The sequence below is a fragment of the Taudactylus pleione genome, unplaced genomic scaffold, assembly GCF_031769625.1.
Source record: "Taudactylus pleione unplaced genomic scaffold, aTauple2 ptg000324l, whole genome shotgun sequence".
Lineage (NCBI taxonomy): Eukaryota > Metazoa > Chordata > Amphibia > Anura > Myobatrachidae > Taudactylus > Taudactylus pleione.
This window is the reverse complement of record NW_028284725.1, coordinates 482,392-507,672: the sequence shown is the minus strand read 5'-3', so window position 1 is coordinate 507,672 and position 25,281 is coordinate 482,392. Positions and strand designations below refer to the sequence as shown.

Sequence of the window (25,281 nt, the reverse complement as noted above, 5' to 3'; positions counted from 1 at the left end):
ATACTCTCTCCTGATCCTGGGTCAGTTAGACTGCCTCCTGTCATCATAAATTGGCAATTTATACAGCCCCTGCATTTATAGACCCCAGGTTTAGAGGTCAGCCAATGCTTCTTATCTTGCATCGAGATTGTCATTTCGCAACAAAAGATCTTTAAAATGGTTACTTTTTTAGCAAAATAAGGATGGTTCTGTGAGTCCTTTCCCCAATGTGGGGTCTGATGTTATTATAAGCCAATGTCGCATAATAGCTAATTTAATATCGCTATACAGAATAAACAAGGTATTAACAGAAGTCATACATGTGCTCTTGGCAACAAAATAGTGTCCAAGGTTACTTGTAAGACTCTTAGCATTTGGGAGTACAGAAGTCCTTTCTTTAAATGTTTTAGATGGAAGTTATCAGCTCTTGAAAGGGTGTTTTTGTCCATATTCTCTCTCATCTGTGTCACCAGACACCTCATCCAAAAAACGTATGCATTTGTCACTAATGTTCACAGTAAATCTGATGGTGGTATTCAATTACCATAAACCACAAAAGCAGAGAGAGTCTCCATCCCCCCTGCCCAAATCATGAAAAGATGTTCTATAAATCTTATATAAAACAAAATGTTATGTGATACATGAACGCTATTTAAGATGTATTCACTTTACATATTGATGAATATATACATTTGTGTAAGATGGGGCCATATTTGACCCCCATCGCTGTCCTGTGGAGCCGGACATAAAACTGATGTTCAAATAGGTAATAATTCTTATGTAATATTACATCAATTAATAGCAATAGGTGATCAACCATAGGATCCTCATAGACAGGACTGTGTGTGATGGACTGACATTCTGGTATCGATATTATTATTATTATCCTTTATTTATATGGCACCACAAGTGTTCCGCAGCGCCTTACAGAGTAAATAAATAATTTGACAAGCGACTTACAATACAACACAATATAGGACAAGGACATGGATAATATTCATTGCTACATAAATGACCATAACACCAAGATATGCAACAGTGCGTAAGCAACCAAGTGTTAGGTACCCTGATTGGGGGTAAGAAATAGATGAAAGTAAAGTAAGGAGAAGCACAAGAGAGGAGAGAGCCCTGCTCGTAAGAGCTTACATTCTAAATGGGAGGGGCAGACAAACAGGTGTGACATAGATGGGGTAAACAGGGAGGAAGGAGCATGTTGCAGCAAGTTAGAATAGGAGCTGGAAAGCATTGAAGAAGTAATGGGTCTTGAGAGCCCGTTTGAAGGATTGTAAAGAGGAGGCGAATCTGATGGGGAGAGGGAGAGAGTTCCAAAGGTCGGGAGCAGCATGGGCAAAAACTTGGAGGCTGGAGTGCAGTAAGTAATTAGTTGGTATGAGAGGCGGTGTGCATTTGTTGAGTGAAGAGGGCGGACAGGAGAGTGAAGGGAGATTAGGTCAGAAATGTACATGGGAGAGGAATGGGTGAGGGCTTTGTAAGCAAGTGTGAGAACCTTGAATTGCTATATGTTTAATTTCGACTTTTATGAACATGTTAACATTTTTACCGTGTCAAAATTGTGATTGGATATCGTTCTAATGTGCCATGTCTTCCAGCTAGTATGACCCAAGTTTGCTGAAGTGGTCTTAGAATTGTCCTTAATCGGAATCTGCATTAAAAAAGTGCCTAAACCTAACCACCCCCCCTTAGTGCCTAACCCCCACCCCCCCGTGGTGCCTAAACCTACCCCTGCCCCCTCGGCTAACAGATAAGGTAACCGCTATACTTATGATTGGGGTGGCAGCTGTCGGGATTCCGGTGTCGGTATCTAAACTGGTGTCTGCATTTTGATGCCTGTGTTTAGTCCCGGGTCGGGATTTCGATGCTGGGATTTCAACAGCCGGCATCCCATCCGCAGACAAACTATCTGTATCCCGCCTAATCATATTGCTTCCCCACGTTACAAATGTAATAACACCCTTCTTATTACTAACACAAACCACTATAAACATTTCTATTAGTATAGAGCATTATAAAAACACTTTGGGGCATATTTATTAATTATCGGAACTTAGTCCCGATAATTATAATTTCTTATTGCTGCTACAGATCCTTCGGGTAAATTTTGCAAAGTGTAACTTATAGGCTACAATGGCTAATACCATCTGAAGATGATAAGCTACCGGGGCCAATCGCTCGGTAAATTTGGCATTTTAGCAGCCCCCCCATAGAAGCCTGTGGGGGGCTGCTTTTGTGATTGAAAACGGGGGAGCACGGCAGGTGTCTACGCAAGTATACTTTTGATAAAAATGCTCCTTTGGGGCCTATTCATCAACACTAAAATAACGTTTTTAAGGACATTTTCCTTAAATAACGTTATTTTGGTATTCATGAACAGACTTAACACAGGAGATATCACAGATATCTCCTTGCTAAGTCCCCCTGCGTTAATTTCCACACTCCCCATACATTAGTATGGGGATGTGGAAATTATGGTATTCATCAAATTCCGAAAATTATCAATTTTCGGAATTTGATGCAGTTACTATTCGCCACTGTGAGGTGGCGAATAGCAGAATCCACTAACCTGTATCAGCGTGTGCAGGTCCCCCGACAAGTCCCTCCGGCGCTCTGCTCCGTCCTCAGGCTCCGGAGGCTGGTCTGTCATGTGTGCTCCCCAGCAGAGCACAAGAAAGTTTAGAAAAAGAAAAAAATTATTATTATTTTTTTTCTAATCTGTCATGTGGTCTGCAGGGAAACCACATGACAGACCAGCAGGACGGAGCCGGAGGCTGCTGCGCGGACAGGTAAGTCGGAAGGGGTCGGGGGTGGGTACGAAACTTACCGCATCTGTAGGCAGTGCTGCGCATGCGCTGGTTTTACAGATGTAACAGCGCATGCGCAGCACTGTTTCCAGATGCGATAAGGTAGTGTAGAAGGGGAAAAGTATCTATTTCCCGAAAAGCTGTCATCGCAAAAATGACAGCTTTTCGGAATAGATACTTATGGAGAGGTGGAATGATGAATTCCACCTATAATTAGCTAGAACTCCATGAGAGTTCTAAAGCTAATTATCTCCATTGAATTTTTACGTTTAATGAATAGGCCCCTTAGTGTTACTAATTTCATTTTTGGTAGTAGCAAGGTAAATACCACTAATGAGACCTGTGGCAGCTAGAAGATGACCTATTATAGTCACCTGCTACAATTTTCTGCCCCGCAAACTGCCTCCTTGTATATTGCCACTGTTGTTTTGTGATGCAGTTTTTAAACGTTAATAAAAACACGTCAATATCTTGTACTAGTGTAATTGTACAGTGCCAATTCAAAACATCTTGCAATGCAAGAAATAACAGAAATGTGTGTGTACGTGCTTGGAACACTTAGACAATCAATGTAAGAACCTACACGTTTTATACCTGAACACTGTAGTTTATTGCCACATATTGCAGCAATAAACTGACTTTTTGAGACTATTTCTGGAAAATACTCTTACTCTGGGTCAGTGTCTCTGTTAAGAGCCAATCCCAAATAGAATAAATAGTAAATGGCCTGTGATATCACTTAATGGGTGGAAGCCTGACTTGCCCAACGTACTGTGCATAGGCATGTGTATAGGCTCCCGGGGAGGGATCAGAAGATCCCTCTCTGGCGGAATATAGCCTGTAGGCTAGAATGGCCAACGCATATAAAGATGAGTAAATTACTGGAGTTACTGAGCTGGTGTTCACTCTATTTTTAGGGCAGGGTGTGCCAGTGGCAGCTCCAGTGGGGGAGATTGGAGCGAAGTCCCCCCCTAGTGTCCTTGTCTCTCTGCTCTGGCTCATCGGGAGTTAGTTATTATCCAGGTGTGATCAAAACGGTTTGAGTGCTGCTGCTGACTGAAGGACCCGCTCCGCTCCCCCCCTCCAAGGGGAGGACTCTGAGTTAGAACCAGAAAGGGGTGGTGCCAGGATAGGGAAGAAGAGAAGTTGGGGTTATTATCATTAAACCCCCCCCCCCCCTAAATGAAAAGTCTAGTTCCCCACTGGGGTGTGCTGATCCATGAAGAGGGCACATTTTAATTTTGGCAAAATTATAGATGTGATGCTATAGCTGTGTGGGTATCACTAAAGTGAAGCATATTATTAAATGTAATATTTAAACCCTTTGCCATTTGACCACCCCACATGCCCCATTAGACCACCCCACATGCCCCATCAATGCCTCTCAGATCACCCCACATGCTTCTTCATGTTAGATACCTGCAGGAGGAGTGTTCGCCAATCAGTCTGTCCCCAGGAAGATGAGCTAGTCTGTTAATGGTTGCACTGGAGACAGACATGGGGGCTGGGTTTCCCTTAGCTAGAAGAGGCAAAACCAGCCCTTTTTTCTCTCACCAGGGGGGAGATGTACTAAGCCGTGGAGAGAGAAAGTACCAGTCAATCAGCTCCTAACTGCCATGTTACAGGCTGTGTTTATAAAGTGACAGTAAGGAGCTGATTAGTTGGAACTTTATACCTCTACACTTTATCACTCTCTTAGGGGTCTATTTACTAAGCCTTGGCTGGAGCTAAAGTACCAGCCAACCAGCTCCTAACTGTCATTTTTCAAACATAGCCTGTGACATGGCAGTTAGGAGCTGATTGTCTGGCACTTTATCTCCATTCACTTTATAGCCATCCAAGACTTAGTAAATAGACCCCTAAGGCTTTAGTACATCTGCCCCCAGATACTTGAGTAGATAGCACCAGATCTGTAGCATCCAATCACAGCTGACTCTGGAGGTCACCACCACCTTCTCTAGAGTTCAGCTGGAGTTCAACACGAAGGGGGTTCACCCGGCGGTCAGCGTGGCCATCGGCAACAGCAGAGCAGAGGGGGATCAGGAGAAGTTCAGCAGGAGGTCAGCGGGGCATCGCGAAAATGTGCAGGTATTAAATCGGACAAGGCGCAGTGTCCTGCAAATATAGCCTAGCAGGAACACTACTGAGCTGTAATTTGGTTAACTTAGACAATGGGGCCTATTCATCATAACTAAAACAACAATGCAGGTAATTAAGTTTAGAACTCGCATGGGGCTCTATTTATTAACATTATTTTGACTAAAATAAAGTGAAAAGGGGTGTTTTCACACCCTTTTCACATTATTTTAGTATCACCTATAGTTATTACAGGGCAATTGGAGTAGAATTCGTAAAATTCTACTCCAACCCCTAGGTATCACTTATTTTTAGTAAAGCAGATTGCATTTCCCATAACTGTAATGGGAAATGTGATCCGACCAAAGTTACTAAAAATAAAATGTGAAAAAATATCGGGGAAAGGCCTGTGATAATAACGCCACCTGGAGGTGGCGTTATCCAGGGTCTCCCCCGGTTAGCAGCCTCCTGCCCTGCTCTAACGGGGAGAGCAGAGCTGGGAGTCGGTCCCAGTAATCAGCTGTGTGGTCTAAACAGACCGCAAGCTGATTACTGTAAAAAAAAGAAAAAAAAATAGTAAAAAAAATATTCTTACCTGACTCCAGGCACCGGTGATCGGGCCTCCGGTGATGACTCCCCTCCGGTCAGCTGGTCTCCCATAGTGCACTGCTGCCCGGTCATCAGGTGATCGGGCCCCAGTGCAGTATGGGAGATCACCTGACCGGAGGAATGGAGAACATCACTGGAGGCCCGTAACATGCAGGTAAGTTTAATTAAGGGAGGGGGGGGTTGCGGGGGTTGTGGGGGGGGGTCCGTGATCGCGGGGGCAGGGCTTAGTGCCGGGGGCGGGGCTTAGCACCAGGGGGGGTAGCAGCGGCGACCGGTCGGCGCATGCGCGGGCACTTAATCACGGTATTTTTTGCAAAAATACCGTGATAGGGCTCCGAAGGGGATTTGCAGGGACAGAGCTTTATCGCAAGCTCTGTCCCTGTAAAGGATTTGTAGTAAATCCCTGTGATATTGCCTGAATTCGCAATCACTCGGTAATATCACACTACAATCTGCATTCAATATGCGGATTGTAGTAAATAGAGTCCATGGAGTTCTACCTAATTACCGGAGGAATTCATCATTACTCCTCCCTATAACTATCTATTTCAAAAAGCTGTAATTTTTGCGTTGACAGCTTTTCAGGAAATAGATAGTTTCCCTCCCTACTCTAACTTACTGCAGCTGTAATCAGTGCTGCGCATGTGCCATTACATACGTAAAACCAGCGCATGCGCAGCACTGCCTACAGCTGCGGTAATTCTGTGTGCCCCCCCCCCCCTCCCCCTGTCCCCGACTTACCTGCCCGCTGCAGCCGCCTCCGGCTCCCTCTGCTGCTCTGACACGTGCTCTCCGGCAGAACACAGTAAAACTTAGAAAAAAAAAACTTTACTGTGTTCTGCCTGGAGAGAACGTGTCAGAGCAGCCACTGGAGCCAGAGGAGAGACCAGGGAGCGCTGGAGGGAGCGGAGGAGGACCTGCCCATGCTGACACAGGTAAGTGTTACCTGCTATAAGTCACCTCACAGTGGTGGATAGTAACTCCATCAAATTCCGAAAATACATAATTTTCGGAATTTGATGAATAGCATAATTTCCATATCCCCATACTAATGTACTAATGTATGGGGAGTGTGGAAATTAACGCAGGCAGACTTAACACAGGAGATATCACTGATATCTCCTGTTAAGTATCTTTATGAATACTAAAATAACGGTAATTAAGGAAAATGTTTTTAAAAAGGTTATTTTAGTGTTGATGAATAGGCCCCTATATATGCAATATCCTATACTTTAACCTCTTGGTTAACAGCCCAGATATTAATATTTGCTTTAAACATGTGGAAACAGCCATGTTTTTGCTTGATAAATAGGCCTCTTCTGTTTAATGTTACCACCATTCACATGTTTTTCTAGCACTAAAGTAGGAATTTCTTACCAATTTAAGCACAGGTTCATAAAACTAGTAGTGTAGTGTGATATAAAATATATATATTTGCTGCTGATATTCCTTTCGGTTCTCAAGCGGCAATGTGTTGTCACCACGACCATCTCCAGGTTGCTTTCGAAGGATGCTGTTAATTACGTGAAGATGGGAATCGGCTGCTTCCCTCCGAGGATTAGTCATAAATCCCACAGATCAGTGACTAATAAGCTGCCTGGAGAAAGCCAACAAACCGGTCTTACCGGCAGCTTCTAAGAACGACCCGATCAGCATAACAATCCTCAATGTCTCATTCGCTTCCCCTGTTCTTCCAGTTCTCCCCAAGTACCTGCCAGGTGACAATCAAATCCGCACTTCCAGGTGTATGTGTGCCATGGCCTGTTCCAATAAGGGCATTCCCTCACCATACTTCACACATTGTGTACATTTATTGGCAGCAGCACAGACGTCTCCCTTCAGTCAGTTATGTACAATAAAATCCAAATAGTGGTTGCGTGGTTTCCTCAAGGTTCAATGTGACGCAACGTTTTTAGACCCTATGTATGTAATATTATATACATCATAGTTGTCAATTGGTCAGACCCCCCCCCTCCCCCTCTCACTGGGTGATGGAGAGGCTAGCTCTGTCAAGTCAATAGTGAGCGGGGCTTGTGCCATAATGCCATACTCTCCCCCCCAGCATGAAGATACATACCGCCAGGGTCGTAGCTAGGGTAGTGCGGCCGATGCCATCGCACAGGGCACCACAAGGCAGGGGGTGCAGTTTGGGCCTGTCAAATTTCTGTTTATTATCATTCCTGCTTGTAAGCTTCTTCTAATTTCATCCCCAGCATCTCCTGGCCTCCCCTATCTCTTCTCTGGCCCTTCCCTATGAAGCCATGGCCCTTTTTTTGGATGCATTATGTCCCTTTGAAAAATGAGGGGGGCGCCAATGCTCTTTCTGGCACAGGGCACCAAAAAGTCTAGTTACAGCTCTGCAGACCGCTTTATCACGTCGCAAGAAATGGACCAACGATGGCGTGAAACACATAATCAAGCTGGTTACTCCACCATTTCTCTCTCTGGCCCGGCTTAAGGGAGATTGCCGGCACTAAGATTGGGAGTGACTTATACCTCTTTAGCTATATTATATTTTGTAGCACAGTGGCGGTGGCAGTGACTATACGTCTGTACTATTGGCATAGGGGGCATATACCGTAATCATGTGTCCTTTTGGGGGATGTGACTGGCATTAACACTTCAGACCCACACCCTTTCCGGGTAGTGGCAAGCGATGAAAGCTTAAAGCTTATTATTCTTATTATCTTACTAAAAATAAAATGTTTTACTATGACATTTTATTTAAGCTAAGAATGCATAAAGGCATGTATATCACACTTGACTACTTTTGAAAAAGCATTTCAGGGAGACTGTGAAAGTAACAGCTGTGAGCGCGGTGGTAAAGTGGGCGTGTCCTGCTACATCTGAGGGGCGTGTCATAAACCTGACTTACATCCAATTGTAAATGGGCCCCAAAGCAATTTGTAATATCTACTTTTTAAAGAAACACAATGATACTTTCCAGAAAATACCTGTAGCCATAGGGACCATTGTGCCTTAAACCAATGCAGGAAAATAATACTAATGAATGATCCCATTTGAATGTATATATCTCTATTTTATTTTATATATAACTGCTTCATAATGGGGAAAAAGCGCAATCAGGGAGATTGCTAGACTCTTCAGTGAGTCAGGGAGATTGCTGCTATTTCAGGGAGTTGGCAAGTATGATGTATATGTGAGCCTGCACCCACAGGGGAGTTGTAATGATGTGTAAATGTAATGTAAAGATCAGAAGTCAAGCTGCCGGGCTCGTAACGATTTGTCTTTCAAAGCTGTAAGTTGGTATTTGAACAATCCATCCTTATTCCTTACCATCAGGACTCGCTAGTACCTACCCTCAGGTCCTAAATCATTACAACATGGCAGCAGGTCCTCTCAGGCAATAACATTTACTACTTGTACATTACATTGTAGAGGTAACTTCAATGCGTTGTCCCAGCACATGTGTGTGAACGAGCCCTGAAACCAAAGATGTGTTGTCCTCCAAGGTGTGTCTTTATGTGTGGCTGTGGCATCACTATGGCAGATCCTTTGTGCGCTCTGCGGCTTATGGCCCGGCCTTTGCAATGTTGCTATGATGTGTAAACAATTGTGGTAATAATAACCAGGGGAGTGGTAGCACAGGCTGAGCCTGCCGGTTATACATCAAGAAGACTGCAAACCTCTTTAGAATCCATGTTTACAAGATCCCAGTCTTTAATAGAAGGATGATGCCTGTTTGCCTAAGGGGTGAGACTGCTGGATAGGAGCAGCATGACCTGTCACACGTATTGACGAAATTGTTTCACTAGGAACTTAAGTTTACTTTTTATAGTCCTTTTGTGCAGCCTGACTGCTGTGAAGGAATAGAGGCAGCTCATACCAAAAACGTAATGATGTAAGTGGTGCACTGTATGGCAAAAACACGTACAACTGGTGCCAGCGCCGGTACAGGGCTTTATTGCTTCCTGTGCCGGCCACGCCACCTAAGCGCATGATTTCCTATCAGGCCAGTGCCGGATTTTCCAGGGGGCTGTACACGAAGCAGGGTGCATGTCTGGAGCATCTAAAGGATGCTCTACACGGCACTGCAGAAGCGATTCTGGGTGCCGGGTGCCGTTCCAGATGACCTGCTAGCCAGATGCATGGGCCTTGGGGCAACAATAATGCTGTCCACAAGGCTCTGAGCGGTGGCACTGCTCACACGCCCCTAGTTAAGGCCCTGACTGACACCTGCGATTTGGCAAACAAATGACCATAATGTCGTCCTGAAAGTGACAGTCAGTATAGGCCAACATACACCAGTCAACCGATTGCCCGATCCTCCGCTTGGATCAGAAACGTGATCCGCTGGTCGGAAATGCTGACCGGCGGCCATTGATGGTCACCAATCCGATGGAGGATCAGTGATATTCTACATGTTAAAAGTCAGCAGTTTGCAAATCACAATCATATTTTGATCGTGATCGGCAAATCAGTGACCTCCAACATTATCAATTTCACCAATCCTCCGACCCCGGCATCTGGGAATTGCAGGATTGTAACAGTCAGTCGCTAGAATCCAATTCAAATTAATCTCCCTCACCTGCAAAGCAGTCTGCTCAAATCTCGTCTCAAAATACTCTCTCTCCCGCCCTCTTAGATCTACCTCTGATCTGAGCCTCGCCTTTGGTAAACACCTCTCCCACCTGCAAGACTTCTCCCATGCCTGTACCCACTAATGGAATTCTCCGGGTTGGGTATGGGATGCCGATGCTCAGGATCCCGGCGGCCAGAATCCTGATGCCGGGATCCCGACAGGGTAAGGATACTGACACCTGTAGGTAAATATCCTACCCCTAAACGTAACCTCCATGCAGCTTTACCCTAACCCTCCCCCCTACTGCCTAACCCTCTCCCTAACCCCAATAGTTAGAGTTGGGATACTGGTGCCGGGATTCTGGCGCTGGAATTGTAAGCATCGGCATCCCGACCGCTGGGATATGAACTACAAGCCGATTTCCCCACCCTGCCCCATCAGACGCTCCCACAACATTTACTTCTTTCATTAAATTCCGCCTGTTTATTAGAGCTTACCCTACTCCATTGTTACGGCTCTGAGTGCACCCGCACACCGGTCCCAGTCTCCACTATGTAAGTTCTGTTCTCCCCAATGTCTGGTGCTGCAGACATCGGGGAGACATCGGTGCTGCAGACATCGGTGCTGCAGGCATTGGGGAGACGTTGGTGCTGCAGACATCGGTGCTGCAGACATTGGGGAGACACTGGTGCTGCAGACATCGGTGCTGCAGACAGTGGGGAGACGCTGGTGCTGCAGACAGTGGGGAGACGCTGGTGCTGCAGACAGTGGGGAGACGCTGGTGCTGCAGACAGTGGGGAGACGCTGGTGCTGCAGGCATTGGGGAGACGCTGGTGCTGCAGGCATTTTTGCCAATTGTAAAAAGTACCTATTTTTCTTCTCTGGCCACCTTTCCCGCCTCTGCTTATCTAAATGCATTGGGTGGTGTAACAGCAGAATACGAGGTTGTCTGTAGCAGAGCCATATGGGGTGACCCTGTGCAGTACCCCTCCCCACCATTACCTGCTGTATACGGCCATTTTTTGGGTGATCTCACCTGGTGGTTACCTATTTTGTGCTGCTTACTACCGGCTCCATATACCTCTGTGGGGACGGCAGCCTGTGTCAATTTACCAAGCATTGGGATGCTTAGCGTCTCACAGCAAGTTAATACTATTTCAGGATGGCGTCAGCTTTACCTGTCAATGGGGACCAAGGTTACCATTCTCTTCTGCCTCTGGGTCATATCGCTAAGTGCATGTTACTTCCTCCTGCCGGTGACAGCCCATGCGGGACAATGATAATAAAACAGCCTGAGTGTGGCGATATTAATTACCATGTGTTCAAAAGAGAGAGAGTCTATTTGTGGTAAAACTATGGCCTTGTGGGAGCCTGAAAACCGGGGAACACCCAGCACATAATGGGGGCCACTGTGTGGAGTTGTGGTTGGCAAATTTGCCCCCCCCATGTTTAAATGCTGTGAATTGTGGCATTACATACAGGAGGCAGAGCTATGATGACATGATTTGCTGAGAATGGTGACCTCACGCCTCTTCCCCAATCCCCTCCGTTTCACTAGGCAGTGAGCAATATGTGAAAAGGGGTAGGGGTGGGGGTGGGGAGATGTACTTTGCCATAAAAAGAGATAAAGTACTAATCAAGTAGCTCCTGTCACTTTACAGGCTGTATTTGAAAAATTACAGGAGCTGTTCTTGATCTCTATTCACTGCTTAGTAGATCTTCTGGATGTCTGTAGGGCTGCCCAAAAATTCAGTCTCCCAGACGTCCTAGGAGAGTTGGCAAGAATAATTTTAATCTAATTTAAATATTTTACCACACATTACAAAATCTTGCTGTTTTGTTGTTAGCCTGTCTATAGATCTTCACATCTCGTGACAGTAGAAGCAATGTTTTGCACTGCTGTATTTCACTTCTTACCATTTCACATATTGCCATCCTCACCCTCAAGTCCATGCACTTCCCCATATAATCATGGAAAAGGTCACAAAACTAGAGATGTGCTCCAGACAATTTTTTGCTGGTTGTGGTTCTAATTCGTCAAACCGCCGTGACTGGTTTTGGATTTTTTTTGTTCCCAAAAATTTGCAAAAAAACCTACATCATTTTAGCCTTTTTTTTGTTTGTTTTTGTTCCTAGAGTATTAGTAACCTCAATAACATTAATTTCCAGTCAATTTTGACCACCTAACAATATTGTTTTTCAATATTCAATTTTGTGACAGGGTGAAAGCTGTCATACTTGCTTCCCCTTGCAAAGGAATGTATCAGTCAATTGTCATTTAAAACTAGTCTTCTTGGTCCCCTTCTGAGAAGAAGATCCATCCCCAGTAGCAGGCCTAATGCTGAAGGATTCTTCTGAAGATTCCTGGATAGGGGAGGAGTCACCTAGCCTTAACAAATTGGATCCAGGACTACCTCCGATCATTACTGTGTACAGTTTGAGGATGAAGATGTTGGCGGTAGATATTTGCAGGTGCTGGGATCTAGTTGAACTTGAGAGAAGGGAACTGGCTGATGCTAGACAGCTTGTTGTTATTTTTTTACCTTTCTGATGTTGTCAAAAACTTTTCATGAGTTCGCTGCAAATGACGTAACAGGGTGGAGGTTCCTAGATGGTTAACGTCCCTGCCTCTACTTATCGTGGTTTTACAAATGCGACAGATGGCTTGACCATTGTTGTCAGGATTTGGGTAAAAGTAATTACACACATAAGAGGTGCATTTGTTGGTCCTATGCCCAGGCATCCTCTTATCATGGCCAAGAGCTGCTTCCACTGGTGCCTGACTTACACAAACAACATCCTCATTAGTGCCGGCGTCCGCTACACAAATATCCCCCTCATCTTCTTGCACTTCCTCTGTGGCATCCCCGATTTCTATGTCATCAGCTAAATTTGCGCTGCTCACCCCCCACATTTGCAGAGGGAGCATAAAGGTGGAAGGCGGCTTCTCTGAGAGTACAACAGTATCAAAAAGATCAGGCTCACACATTGCACTCGTAGACACACTTAAAACTCTCCCCAGGGATCTGTGACATTTCTGTTTCTGAACGCACAGTTTGCTCTACTGCCTTAGTGGCTTTAATTTTTTTACACCTCTTCTACACTCTGATGGCTCTATTTATTAACATTATTTTTACTAAAACAAAGTGAAAAAGGGTGTTTTCACACCCATTTCACATTATTTTAGTTTCCCTTAAATTTACTAAAGGGCAATTGGAGTAGAATTCTTAAAAGTCTACTCCAAGCTCTTATTATCACATATTTTTAGTAAACAGATCGCATTTCCCATAATTGTAATGGGAAATGCGGTCTGCCTGGGATTTACTAAAAATTAAATGTGAAAAAATACTGGGGGAAGCCCTGTGATAATAACGCCACCTGGAGGTGGCGTTATTCAGGGTCTCCCCTAGTTACCGGACTCCTGCTCTGCTCTAACAGGCAGAGCAGAACCTGGAGCCAGCCCCAGTGATCAGCTGTGTGGTCTAAACAGACCACAAGCTGATCACTGCTAAATAAAAATCTTGAGTCCATGGCTGGTGATCGGTGCTCTGGTGATGACCTCCGTGGCTCCGGTCAGCTGGTCTCCTATCCTGCACTGTGACCCAGTCAGTTGACCGGGTCACAGTGCAGGATGGGAGATCAGCTGACCGGAGCCACGGAGGATATCACCCGAGCCCCGATCACCAGAGGTAAGTGTAATTAAGAGAGGGGAGGTGGTGGTGGCCAATCGGCACATGCGCGGGCACCTTGTCACTGTATTTTCCCTGAAAAATACAGTGATAAGGCTGCGGAGGGGATTCGCAGAGACAGAGCTTTATCGCAAGCTCTGTTCCTGCAAAGGATTTTTAATAAATCCCTGTGATATTGCCTGAATTTGCAATGCAAATTCAGTCGGTAATATCACACTACAATCTGCATTTTAATACAGATTGTAGTAAATAGGGCCCTGAGTTATAAGGTTTTGCATCGTCATGAGAGGCAGAGGAAAATGCCTCACTGACACTTGCAGAACCACCAGTCATAAATAAGACCAAGGCCCAGTCTTTCCCTGCCACTGCGTGTGGTGAATGGCATGTTGCCAATGTTATCTTTTTGTGGACCACACTTTTAGATGTTTTTTTATTTAGCACTGTATATTGTTTTTTTCTATCTTAGATGCCCTTACTTAGACCCTCTATGCCCTTGGCTTTAGTAGAGGACATTGAAGGACTAGCATCGTCATCACCACTGGTGGCAGTAGCTGCAGCAACAGTATTTGGTTGCTCGTCTTCTCTAAACGGAACGTTATCCATTTGTCAATTCGCAGATCACTGCGTTGCTTATATATGTACGTGAACAAAACAAAGCGCACCAAACCGTACAAAAAATACAATTATTTATTTTTTCAATGGCACAGCTGTATTAGTGGGTGAACTGGAGCCACAGGGCTTATATATGCACATGAGCAAAACAAAGTGCACAAAACAGTACAATACAATTATTTAAGTTGATTTTTTTATGTCGCAGGTGCAGCTCTATTCTAACAGCGGGAAGTGGAGTCACAGGGCTTATATATGCATGTCAATATCTTACTGATGGAGTCTGGACACAGCACAGCAGACAGTAGCGTGCAACCTCTATACACATTGACTAAGCAGCACAGCCACTTGTGAGTGTGGACACAGCCTATACAGCAGAGTGCACCCCCTATACACTACACATTGACTAAGCAGCACAGCCAGTCTGGACATAGCCTATACAGCAGAGTATAGCACAGCAGCATGCACCCCCCTACATACACAGTGACTAAGCAGCACAGCCTATACAGCTGAGTACAGCACAGCAGTGTGTGTGTGTGTGTATATATATATATATATATATATATATATATATAATTAGGGATGTGCAGGCTCGGATAGGTTCGAGTTTGCACGTGGAGTTCGGATTTTTCCCTCCAAAAAAACGGAACTCAGAAAGAGGCAAAACGTCATCTTACCTGGACAAACATTTTGTCCAGGAATGATGATGTTCGTCCATGTAAGATGACGTTTTGCCTCTGAGTTCCGTTTTTTTGGAGGGAAGAATCCGAACTCCACGTGCAAACTCGAACCTATCCGAGCCTGCACATCCCTAATAAATTATATATATATATATATATATATATATATATATTTATTGTGACACAGTTAGGTTAGGGGGTCCCTCTCCTGGGTAGAGGACTCCTTCCTTACACACACACACAGCAGCAGGGAAGCAACACACCAGTCTGGATGCAAGTACAAGCTGGTCGGCGCCAGTCTTTATTGTACAATGTCAGAAATAACATAAAGAAAACATAAACATAAATCCTAGCCCTGTCGGGGCACTAACTTCACAGGTAGTTCCCTCACTACCAGAACCTGGCAGGGCCTAATACCCTCGCCAGCAACAAAGGCACAGCACAACACTCACAGTTAGGTTTTCAAGTGTCTCTGAGCAAACTCCCTGTCTGCTCTCCCAGGTGAGACAATCAGCCCTCAACACACTAGGCTTATATTGGCCACTCTCAGGTGGAAACCCTAACAAGCCTGTTACCAAGCTAAGAGAACCAAAACCTGGAGTGGCCGTGGGTGGAGCCCTCCCTCTCCTCTCACCCACAACCCCCAGGTCCCAAACCGGCTTTTCAAAAAGCAGAAACTCAAGCCTGCTACACTGCAGACTTTCTCCTGGGAGTTTAAAACACATAAGACAGGAATCTGGGACAAATGTACCTGCCACAGACCACTTTACCAAAGATCCTATCACTATATATATATATATATATATATATATATATATATATATAATACAATTGTACCTGCTAATTCCAGGTCTTTCTTAAGCTCTCCACAAGTGGTCATTGGCTCTTGGACAACTGTTCTAGTAATTCTTTTCACTCCTCTGTCAGAATTATTGCGAGGGACACCTGGTCGTGCCCGGTTTGTGGTGAAATTATGTTCTTTCCACTCCAGGATTATGGCCCCAACAGTGCTCACTGGAACATTCAGAAGTGTAGCAATCCTTCTGTAACTAAAGCCATCAGTATGTTTTTCAACAATAAGGTTGTGAAGGTCTTGAGAGAGCTCTTTGCTTTTACCTATCATGAGATGTTTCTTGTGTGACACCTTGGTAACGAGACACCTTTTTTATAGGCCATCAGTTGGGACTGAACGAGTTTATATTAATTTGCACTGACAAGGAGCAGGATTGCTTTCTAATTACTGATAGATTACAGCTGGTGTCTTGGCTTTCCATGCCTTTTTGCACCTCCCTTTCTTCATGTGCTCAATACTTTTTCCATGTGTCATTTCACATTATTACACATAACTTAATGTGCGGACATCTATGGTTAGATTTCTTTGCATGTGTGGATTGCATGGGCTGTTGCTGACATTTGGTGAATATGTAATTACAATAGCCCCATTACAGATATATTTACTGAGAAAAATGTTGATGTGTTCAATACTTATTTTACCCGCTGTGTGTGTGTGTATGTATGTATGTATATATAATATATATATATACACACATATTACTAACACAGCTTATATATCAGAGTTAAGCGCAGCACAAAGCAGCGTGCTTAACAAGGAAATGGCGCCTCATAAAGAATCCAAAAACTGTGATTCCTGCTGCGTCTTAGGGGACACAGCGATCGATCTTGCAGTACGGAGTCTGCGAATGAGCAGAGAAAAAATAATTGGACGTTAATCTGAATAAGTCCCATAGTTACTCATCAGCCAAGCTGTATGGCGTCAAATCTCAGGCTGAATATTGAAAATCGAACCGTGAAAATAAGAAATACGTTTAATTTGAATACTTATGCCCTATAAAACGCTGTTTAAGTTCATATATGCCGATATCATTCAGATGTATAGCACAATAGTTCCATAGGGGCCTATTCATCAAACGATAAATGGCTCGGTAACCTTGGGGGAACACTAGTGTCCGCATGTTTTAGTTACAGGGCCATTCATCATCATATTCGGCAAATTCCAAAAACTGAAAGTTTTCAGAATGTGCTCACGAGAACAAGCGCCATCTTCAGGCGGCGTTTGCTCCCGTAGCCCTATGGGAAGGATTTCCGGGGATGCGAAGAGGGACCCGAGCGGATCCCTCTACTGCCTTCTCACAGAATCCCCGGCGGCTGTGCGCACACGTAGCCGGGCCGATGGGGAGGAGGTAAGTAACGCAGCTACATCTGATACTAACCGAGGGGACCGCTGGTTTTGGGAGCAATGATGATTTGCTCCAGTGTAATCTATCCCCCGCTGCAAGTTGAATGCTTTAAGTATCCCACGCAGCAAATTCAATACTTCATCATCGGAGGCTGTATGGCCTCTGATTATTAATAGGCCCCATAATCTTATAATCTGCTCCCCCAAACTTTTATACAGGATCTCCAACACAGATGAGTCTTTAATTGTGTAGCACCGAGTCCACTGTGACACCGATTAATGTGATGCCAATCAATGCATTAAATGGTCACATGCAAATGTCTCTGCGATATCTCATTCCTCTCTCTCTCTCTCTCTCTCTCTCTCTCTCTCTCTCTCTCTCTCTCTCTCTCTCTCTCTCCCCAGAGCTGGATTCCCAAGTTATTTAAAAAGAAAACATGTACCACATACATAGAAGACAACAGGCCTGGACGGTATGTTCATTATTTACTCGGTTGTGTCTTTAGTACATGCCACTGCAAATGCAGTTGTTCTAAAAGAAAATAATTAGGATTTATTGTATTGCAAAGGTGTCTGTTATCCACCATCATTCCTAACTTACTCTACTGCACCTATTGCAATTGGTTCTAAGGTTCGATGTGTCCGTGTGAATTCAAAAGGGCTCATGTGCAGGAACACGGGCACCAGCAAAACCTTCTCCATGGGAAGGCTTTTCCATATATGTATATTGGCACAGTCACCACGGAAAAAATGGCTTCTTGTAAAGTTTTATATATAATCAACATTATACAGGCTGTCATAAAAGTGAAGTTCCAATTGGACTATGTTACAGTTTGTACATTGGCAGCGGCAGTTATCAGTATACAGTAGGTAGCTACACCTAACCTTTATACAGTGATTCAAAGATGATTGACTTTAGTCGTCAAAACAATTGGTGACAATTCATTCCGTTTCTATGCTAGGGCCTGATTCAGAGCCGTTCGCTATTTGCGGTCGTTCGTTCAAAAACAAGGGGTGGCTATTCAAATGATCCGTTCGCAAATTGCAGTCTGTTCACACCTCTAAGTCTGAACGAGCGAGCAAAACATACGCTCGTTTATTTGTTAAAAACGCCCCCTGGCCGCTCGCACCATACGTCATGTCCGCTATTTATTAGATTAATCGAGTACATCGACCAGCGTATGAACTGCTCGCTATTCTTGTGGTTGGTGTTTGCTACCACAAATTTGCGAGCAGTTCTGGCTATAAAATAACCCAGTGACGTGGTCAATGACGCTGCTGTATTAATTATGCACACCCATAATACGCCCGTTTTGACCTTTAAGCACGCCTGCGTTCGGATCTCCACTCCCCATTTTCAAGCACCTTCCCCTGTTACCACCCACATACGCCTCATTCTGTCACTCAAAATAGCAGGCACTCGCTATATAGCGTACAAACGATTTTTGGCCGCACTGACTGGTTCGCGCATGCGTACTAAAAACCGTACGCATGCGCAGATGTGCAAACATCGCTCGGAACGAGCGTACTGCCGCTAACGAGCGGCTCTGAATGAGGGCCCTAGTTCCCAGATTTTCATTTTTAGGCAAAATCCTCTCCTACAGTATTATGCAGTTTTATAAAAACTTTTAAAGTGGGTAAGTGGAGGTGTCTAGCTATCATTTTATAAAATGTACTATATAAATAATAGCTAGATTGGTTGCTATGGGCAACCACCATCTCCACTTGCTCTCTTTAGAAGGTATGATAAAAGTCTCTCCCTATGGGGTCTATTCATCAATATTAAAATAACGTTTTTAAGGACATTTTCCTCAATTACTAATATTTTAGTATTCATGAAGACACTTAACACAGGAGATATCACTGATATCTCCTGGTTAAGTCCGCCTGCGTTAATTTCCACACTCCCCATACATTAATGCATTAGGGGCCTATTCATGATGTTAATTATCGGGTGCTAAATGTGCCACGATCATTAACATTCTAATTCGTGGAGGGGGGGACACAAACTTACCGCATGTGTAGGCAGTGCTGCGCATGCGCTGGGTTAACGAATGTAAAAGCGCATGCGCAACACTGATTACAGCTGCGGTAAGTTAGTGTAGACAGGGATAACTATCTATTTCCTGAAAAGCTGTCATCGCAAAAATTACAGCTTTTTGGAATAGATAGTTATGGGGAGGAGGAATGATGAATTTTTCCTGTAATTAGGTAGAACTCCATGCGAGTTCTAAACCTAATTACCTCCAGGGAAAGTTTAGTAATGATGAATAGGCCCCTATATGTTACTATATACACCACTGTAAAGGTGCCCACACACATACCGATGTACTCACGATCAGCCGATGTGTACGATTTCCCTTGAAACTCTCCCCGGCAGTTCTGCACACGATATGCACACAATTTGGTGTCCAATGTTCAAACGATCTCTCCTGCATGCAGACTTTTCACTGTGTATTGTATCCTAGATTGTCGGATCTGCCCTACAGCACGGCAGATCTGACAATGCGATGTGCGACCAGCAGGGACGCGCATCGCATCGTGATCGTGAGTGGTGACTGTCGTTCCAATGCGCTGGAATCTGCCAGATCAGGTAAAATATCGCCATGTGTGTGAGCACCTTCAGTTGGCGTATAGCAGGTTACACTTACCTGCTGTCAGCTAGGCAGGTCCTCCGCCGGCTCCCTCCGTCACTCTGGTCACTTCTCAGGCTCCATCTGCTGTGCTGACACTGTGTTCTCCCGGCAGAACACAGTAAAGTTTAGAAGAAAAAAAAATATTTACTGTGTTCTGCCGGGAGAACACAGTGTCAGCACAGCAGACTGAGCATAAATCAGCTGCAGCGGCCAGGTAAGTGGGGTACAGGGGGGAGGTGAGCAGAGGAGGGGAGGGGGTTTGGGACGGACAGAATTACCGCAGCTGTAGGCAGTGCTGCACATGCGCTGCTTTTACGGATGTAACAGCGCATGCGCAGTACTGATTACAGCTGCGATAAGGTGGCGACTAGGCAGGGAAAACTGTTTCCTGAAAAGTTGTTGTCGCAAAAATGACAGCTTTTCGGAATAGATACTTATATAGAGGAGGAATGATGAATTCCTCCGGCAATTAGGTAGAACCCCGGTGTGCTTAATACTGACTCCGGGTGCCGTTTAAAATACTGACATGCAACCCACCGGGAAGCAGTGGCTTACAGAAGCCGCTGCTTCGTAAATTAACACACAAACAACTGTAAGTTCTCCACCCCTCCTACAAAGCCAGACACAGCCTGCTTACTATTCTAATGCTACAGGTGCCTTACCTACAGGTGTCCGGACCAGAGCGGAGGAGTGTAGTGCGGTGATGATGCTGGGAGGAGCTGAGCAGCGCATCACAGCAGCTCTCCTGGATGATTCAGTCATCTTACTGGCTATAAGGTTGTCCGGAGCTCCAGTGAGAGCTCTGGTTCACAAGAAAAAATAAAAAACTGTGGTGCAGCTGCGGCAAAGGATCTGTGGGCACAAATATAGTGAAGTGTGACTGACTCTTTGGAGTCAGACAGTCCTGCTCCTCATCTCTTAAAAGCAGAGGATGAACTAAGGGAATGAGAAAGCACGCCAGGGGGCGGACACCTTAAGGTGCCCATACATCTGCGATGGATCGCCGCGATGCACTATCGATGTTCTGCAAACCATCGCCGGATCGCAGACATTTGACATGTTAAATGTCCGCGATTTGACAATTGCGATAATTTTTTTATCGCAATCCTCAAATTGCCAAAATCCGACATGTTGGATTTCTGTGATGCTGGGTTGCAGCATCGCGGAATCGCGGCAATCCATCTCTGATGTATGGGGCACATTAGGGGTGAATCAGCGCCGCTGACAGACAACACTGGTGGAATGCAGCAGAAGGAGGATGCCAAGCACTAGCGTGACCAGTGCACTACTGCCGGTGGTGAGATGACTGACAGCGGTGACTGCAGCTGGCTAAACGCATCCCTCGGCTGCCGCCAGGCCAACACTCCAGTGGCTGGCACCCTTGGGCAGGTGCCTAAAGCTGCCTAACTGGCCCTGCTTCTCGCTTCTGCTGGCAGCTTGTTGTTGAAACACAACTTACTGCCCATATAGAAGAGCCGCCTCACTGAGTGCAAGGAGAGGATTGCGATTGCTAGACTGCGACATTAAGGGGCCTGTGTTATCTGGTGGAACACCTGACACCAAGTATTGTTATGGATTCGTGTTTCACTTATAGAATTCCACCTTTAAGCAGGGCTTGGATGCCTGATGTATTACCTTCGCTTGTTTCTTTCGTTACCTATATGCTGGTTTCTCTGAAATGAGGGACCTCTGAAGAAATTGAGTCTCCCTAGACAGACAGAGAGTGGCACTCTGTCTGTGGGACTTCTGTGCAGGGACTTGGTGGAGGTGGAACTAGTTCCACCTACCATTAGAGGTGACGGAAATCAGGGCCTGATTCAGAGCCGCTCGTAAGCGGCCGCTCGTTCGCTCCGAGCGATGTTCGCATATCTGCGTATGGGTCGTAATTAGGGGTGAGCGGGTTCGGATTTCTGAAATCCGAACCCCCCCGAGCCCCCCCGATCAGAGTCCGATCCGAGTCAGGCTCGACTTTTCCCGCCTGACTCGGATCTGAAATCGAGGCAAAACGTCATCATCCCGCCTTCCGAGTCTCGCGGGTTTTGGATCCTATATAAGGTACCCGCGTCGGCGCCATTTTCTCACTCGGCTGTGGACAGTGAAGAGGGAGGGTGGGAGTTAGGGCTGTGTAGTGTAGTGTAGTGTAGTGCTGCTGTTGTCCACTACTTCAAAGTCCATAGGGGCTGGCTGTGTTGTGCTGTGCTGCTGTTGTTAATAGGGGCTGTGTCCACTACTTCAAAGTCCATAGGGGCTGGCTGGACTGTGTTGTGCAGTCAGTTCTCCATAGGGGCTGTGTCCACTCCAAAGTCCTGTGCAGTGTCCCAGTCCTAAAGGAGTGCTGTAGTGTTGTCCAGGGGGTGCTCTGTCCATCAGGGGTGCTCCCCCCAAGTGCTAAAAAAAATAATATATTTTCTGTGTTTGTGAATTGTGTGCGCAGTAGCCGCACGTGCATCAACAAAGTAGTGCCAAGTGTGCGCCTGTGTCATAAGTAAAGGGCCGGCTGGCTTGACCGTTAAAGGGTGCTGTAACCCCCGAAAGTACACTCCAGTCCAAACCAAAAAAAAATTATTTTCTGTGTTTGTGAATTGTGTGCGCAGTAGCCGCACGTGCATCAACAAAGTAGTGCCAAGAGTGCGCCTGTGTCATAAGTAAAGGGCCGGCTGGCTTGACCGTTAAAGGGTGCTGTAACCCACAAAGTACACTCCAGTCCAAACCAAAAAAAAAATTATTTTCTGTGTTTAGCCGCACGTATATATCAAATCGATATAACATAAATGGAGGACCAAACTTTCTCCGATAAAAATAAAATAGAGAAAGATCAAGAACCACTTCCTCCTAGTGCTGAAGCTGCTGCCACTAGTCATGACATAGACGATAACATGCCATCAACGTCGTCTGCCAAGGCCGATGCCCAATGTCATAGTAGAGGGCACATACAATCCCAAATGGCAAAGTTCAGGAAAATGACCTTGAAAAAGACATTTAAATCAGCTGAAGAGAAACGTAAACTTGCCAATATGCCATTTACGACACGGAGTGGCAAGGAACGGCTAAGGTCGATCCCTAGTATGTTCATGACTAGTGGTTCAGCTTCACATGACGATGGAAGCCCTCCTCCCACTAAAAAAATCAAACGAGTTAAGCTGGCAAAAGCACAGCGAAGAACTGTGCTTTCTAAGAAGATATCACAAATCCCCAAGGAGAGTCCAAGTGTGGTGGTGGTTGCGATGCCTGACCTTCCCAGCACTGGACGGGAAGAGGTGGCTCTTTCCACCATTTGCACGCCCCCTGCAAGTGCTGAAAGGAGCACCCACAGTCCACTTGCTGATATGCAAATTGAAGATGTCACTGTTGAAGTACAACAGGATGAGGATACTGGTGTAGCTGGCGCTGAGGAGGAAGTTGGCGAGGAGGATTCTGATGGTGATGTGGTTTGTTTAAATCAGGCTCCGGGGGAGACAGTTGTTGTCCGTGGGATGAAAAAGCCCATCACGGTCATGCCTGGGCAGAAGACCAAACATTCCACCTCTTTGGTCTGGCAATATTTCTATCCAAATCCGGACAACAACTGTCTTGCCATATGTACCATATGTAAAGGTGAAATAAGTAGGGGTAGGGACGTCAACCACCTAGGAACATCCTCCCTTATACGGCACCTGCAGCGCGTTCATAAAAAGTTACTGTCAAGTTCAGAAACTTTGGCTAAGACCGTAAGCAGTCCAGGGACACCTAAATCCCGTTGTCCTGTTGTATCCAAGCGCCTGCAAACCACACCGTCAACTCCCTCCTCGTCAATTTCCTCCTTAGTCAGGATCGGAAGTAGTCCTGCAGGCCATGTCACTGGCATGACTGACTCTCCTATCCGGGATTCCTCTGGAGGATCCTGCATTGCTACGCCTACTGCTGCCGCTGCTGCTGTTGCTGCTGCTGGGAGTCGTTCATCATCCCAGAGAGGAAGTAGGAACACCACTACTTTTACTAAACAATTGACCCTCCAACAGTCCTTAGCGAGGAGGATGAAGTACGACAGCAGTCATCCTGAAGCAAAACGTATAACTGAGGCCTTGACTGCTATGTTGGTGTTAGACGTGCGTCCGGTATCCGCCATTAGTGCAGTGGGATTTAGACAATTGATGGAGGTAGTGTGTCCCCGGTTCCAAATCCCGTCTAGATTCCACTTCACTAGGCAGGCGATACCGAGACTGTACAGAAACGTCAGAAAAAGTGTCCTCAGTGTCCTGAAAAATGCCGTTGTACACAATGTCCACTTAACCACGGACATGTGGACAAGTGGAACAGGGCAGACTAAGGACTATATGACTGTGACAGCCCACTGGGTAGATGTATCACCTTACGCAGCAACAGCAGCAGCGTCACCAGTAGCAGCATCTCAGAAACGCCAGCTCGTTACAAGGCAGGCTACGCTGTGTATCACCGGTTTCAGTAAGAGGCACACCGCCGACAACCTCTTAGAGAAACTGAGGGAAATCATCGCCCAGTGGCTTACCCCACTTAGACTCTCCTGGGGATTTGTGATATCTGACAACGCCACCAATATTGTGCGGGCATTACATCTGGGCAAATTCCAGCACGTCCCATGTTTTGCTCACACAATAAACTTGGTGGTGCAGAATTTTCTGAAAAGCGACAGGGGCGTGCAGGAGACGCATTGGGTGGCCCGAAAAATTTCTGGCCACTTTCGCCATTCAGCGACTGCGTGCCGAAGACTGGAGCGCCAGCAAACACTCTTGAACCTGCCCCGCCATCACCTGAAGCAAGAGGTTGTGACGCGGTGGAACTCAACCCTCTATATGCTTCAGAGGATGGAGGAGCAGCAAAAGGCCATACAAGCCTATACATCCACCTATGACATAGGCAAAGGAGGGGGTATGCACCTGACTCAAGCGCAGTGGAGAATGATTTCCGTGTTGTGCAAGGTTCTCCAGCCCTTCGAACTTGCCACACGTGAAGTCAGTTCAGACACAGCCAGCTTGAGTCAGGTCATTCCCCTCATCAGGCTTTTGCAGAAGCAGCTGGAGAAAGTGAAGGAGGAGCTAAGACGGAGCGATTCCGCTCGGCATGTGGGACTTGTGGATGAAGCCCTTCATTCGCTTTGCCAGGATTCCAGGGTGGTCAATCTGTTGAAATCAGACCACTACATTTTGGCCACCGTGCTTGATCCTAGGTTTAAAGCCTATGTGGTGTCTCTCTTTCCGGCCGACACAAGCCTGCAGAGGTGCAAAGACCTGCTGGTGAACACACTGTCAGCTGAAGCGGAACGTGACACGTCAACGGCTCCTTCTTCATTTTCTCCCGCAACTGGGGCTGCCAGGAAAAAACTTAGGTATCCTAAGCAACCCGCTGGCGGTGATGCAGGGCAGGCAGGACCAAGTTTGGACATCTGGTCCGGACTGAAGGACCTGGCAACAATTTCTGACATGTCTACT

At 45.8% G+C, this 25,281-nt stretch overlaps 1 protein-coding gene across 3 annotated transcripts in view; it reads left to right on the top strand.

Annotated features, from left to right (window-relative positions):
* Positions 1–25,281, top strand: part of TRPM4 (transient receptor potential cation channel subfamily M member 4) — a 153,526-nt gene that overhangs the window by 35,555 nt on the left and 92,690 nt on the right. For all 3 annotated transcript variants that reach the window (XM_088443039.1, XM_088443040.1, XM_088443038.1), the window contains one exon: positions 17,607–17,674. In XM_088443039.1, coding sequence (XP_088299165.1) covers positions 17,607–17,674 — 68 coding nt within the window. The remainder of the gene's footprint in view (positions 1–17,606; positions 17,675–25,281) is intronic.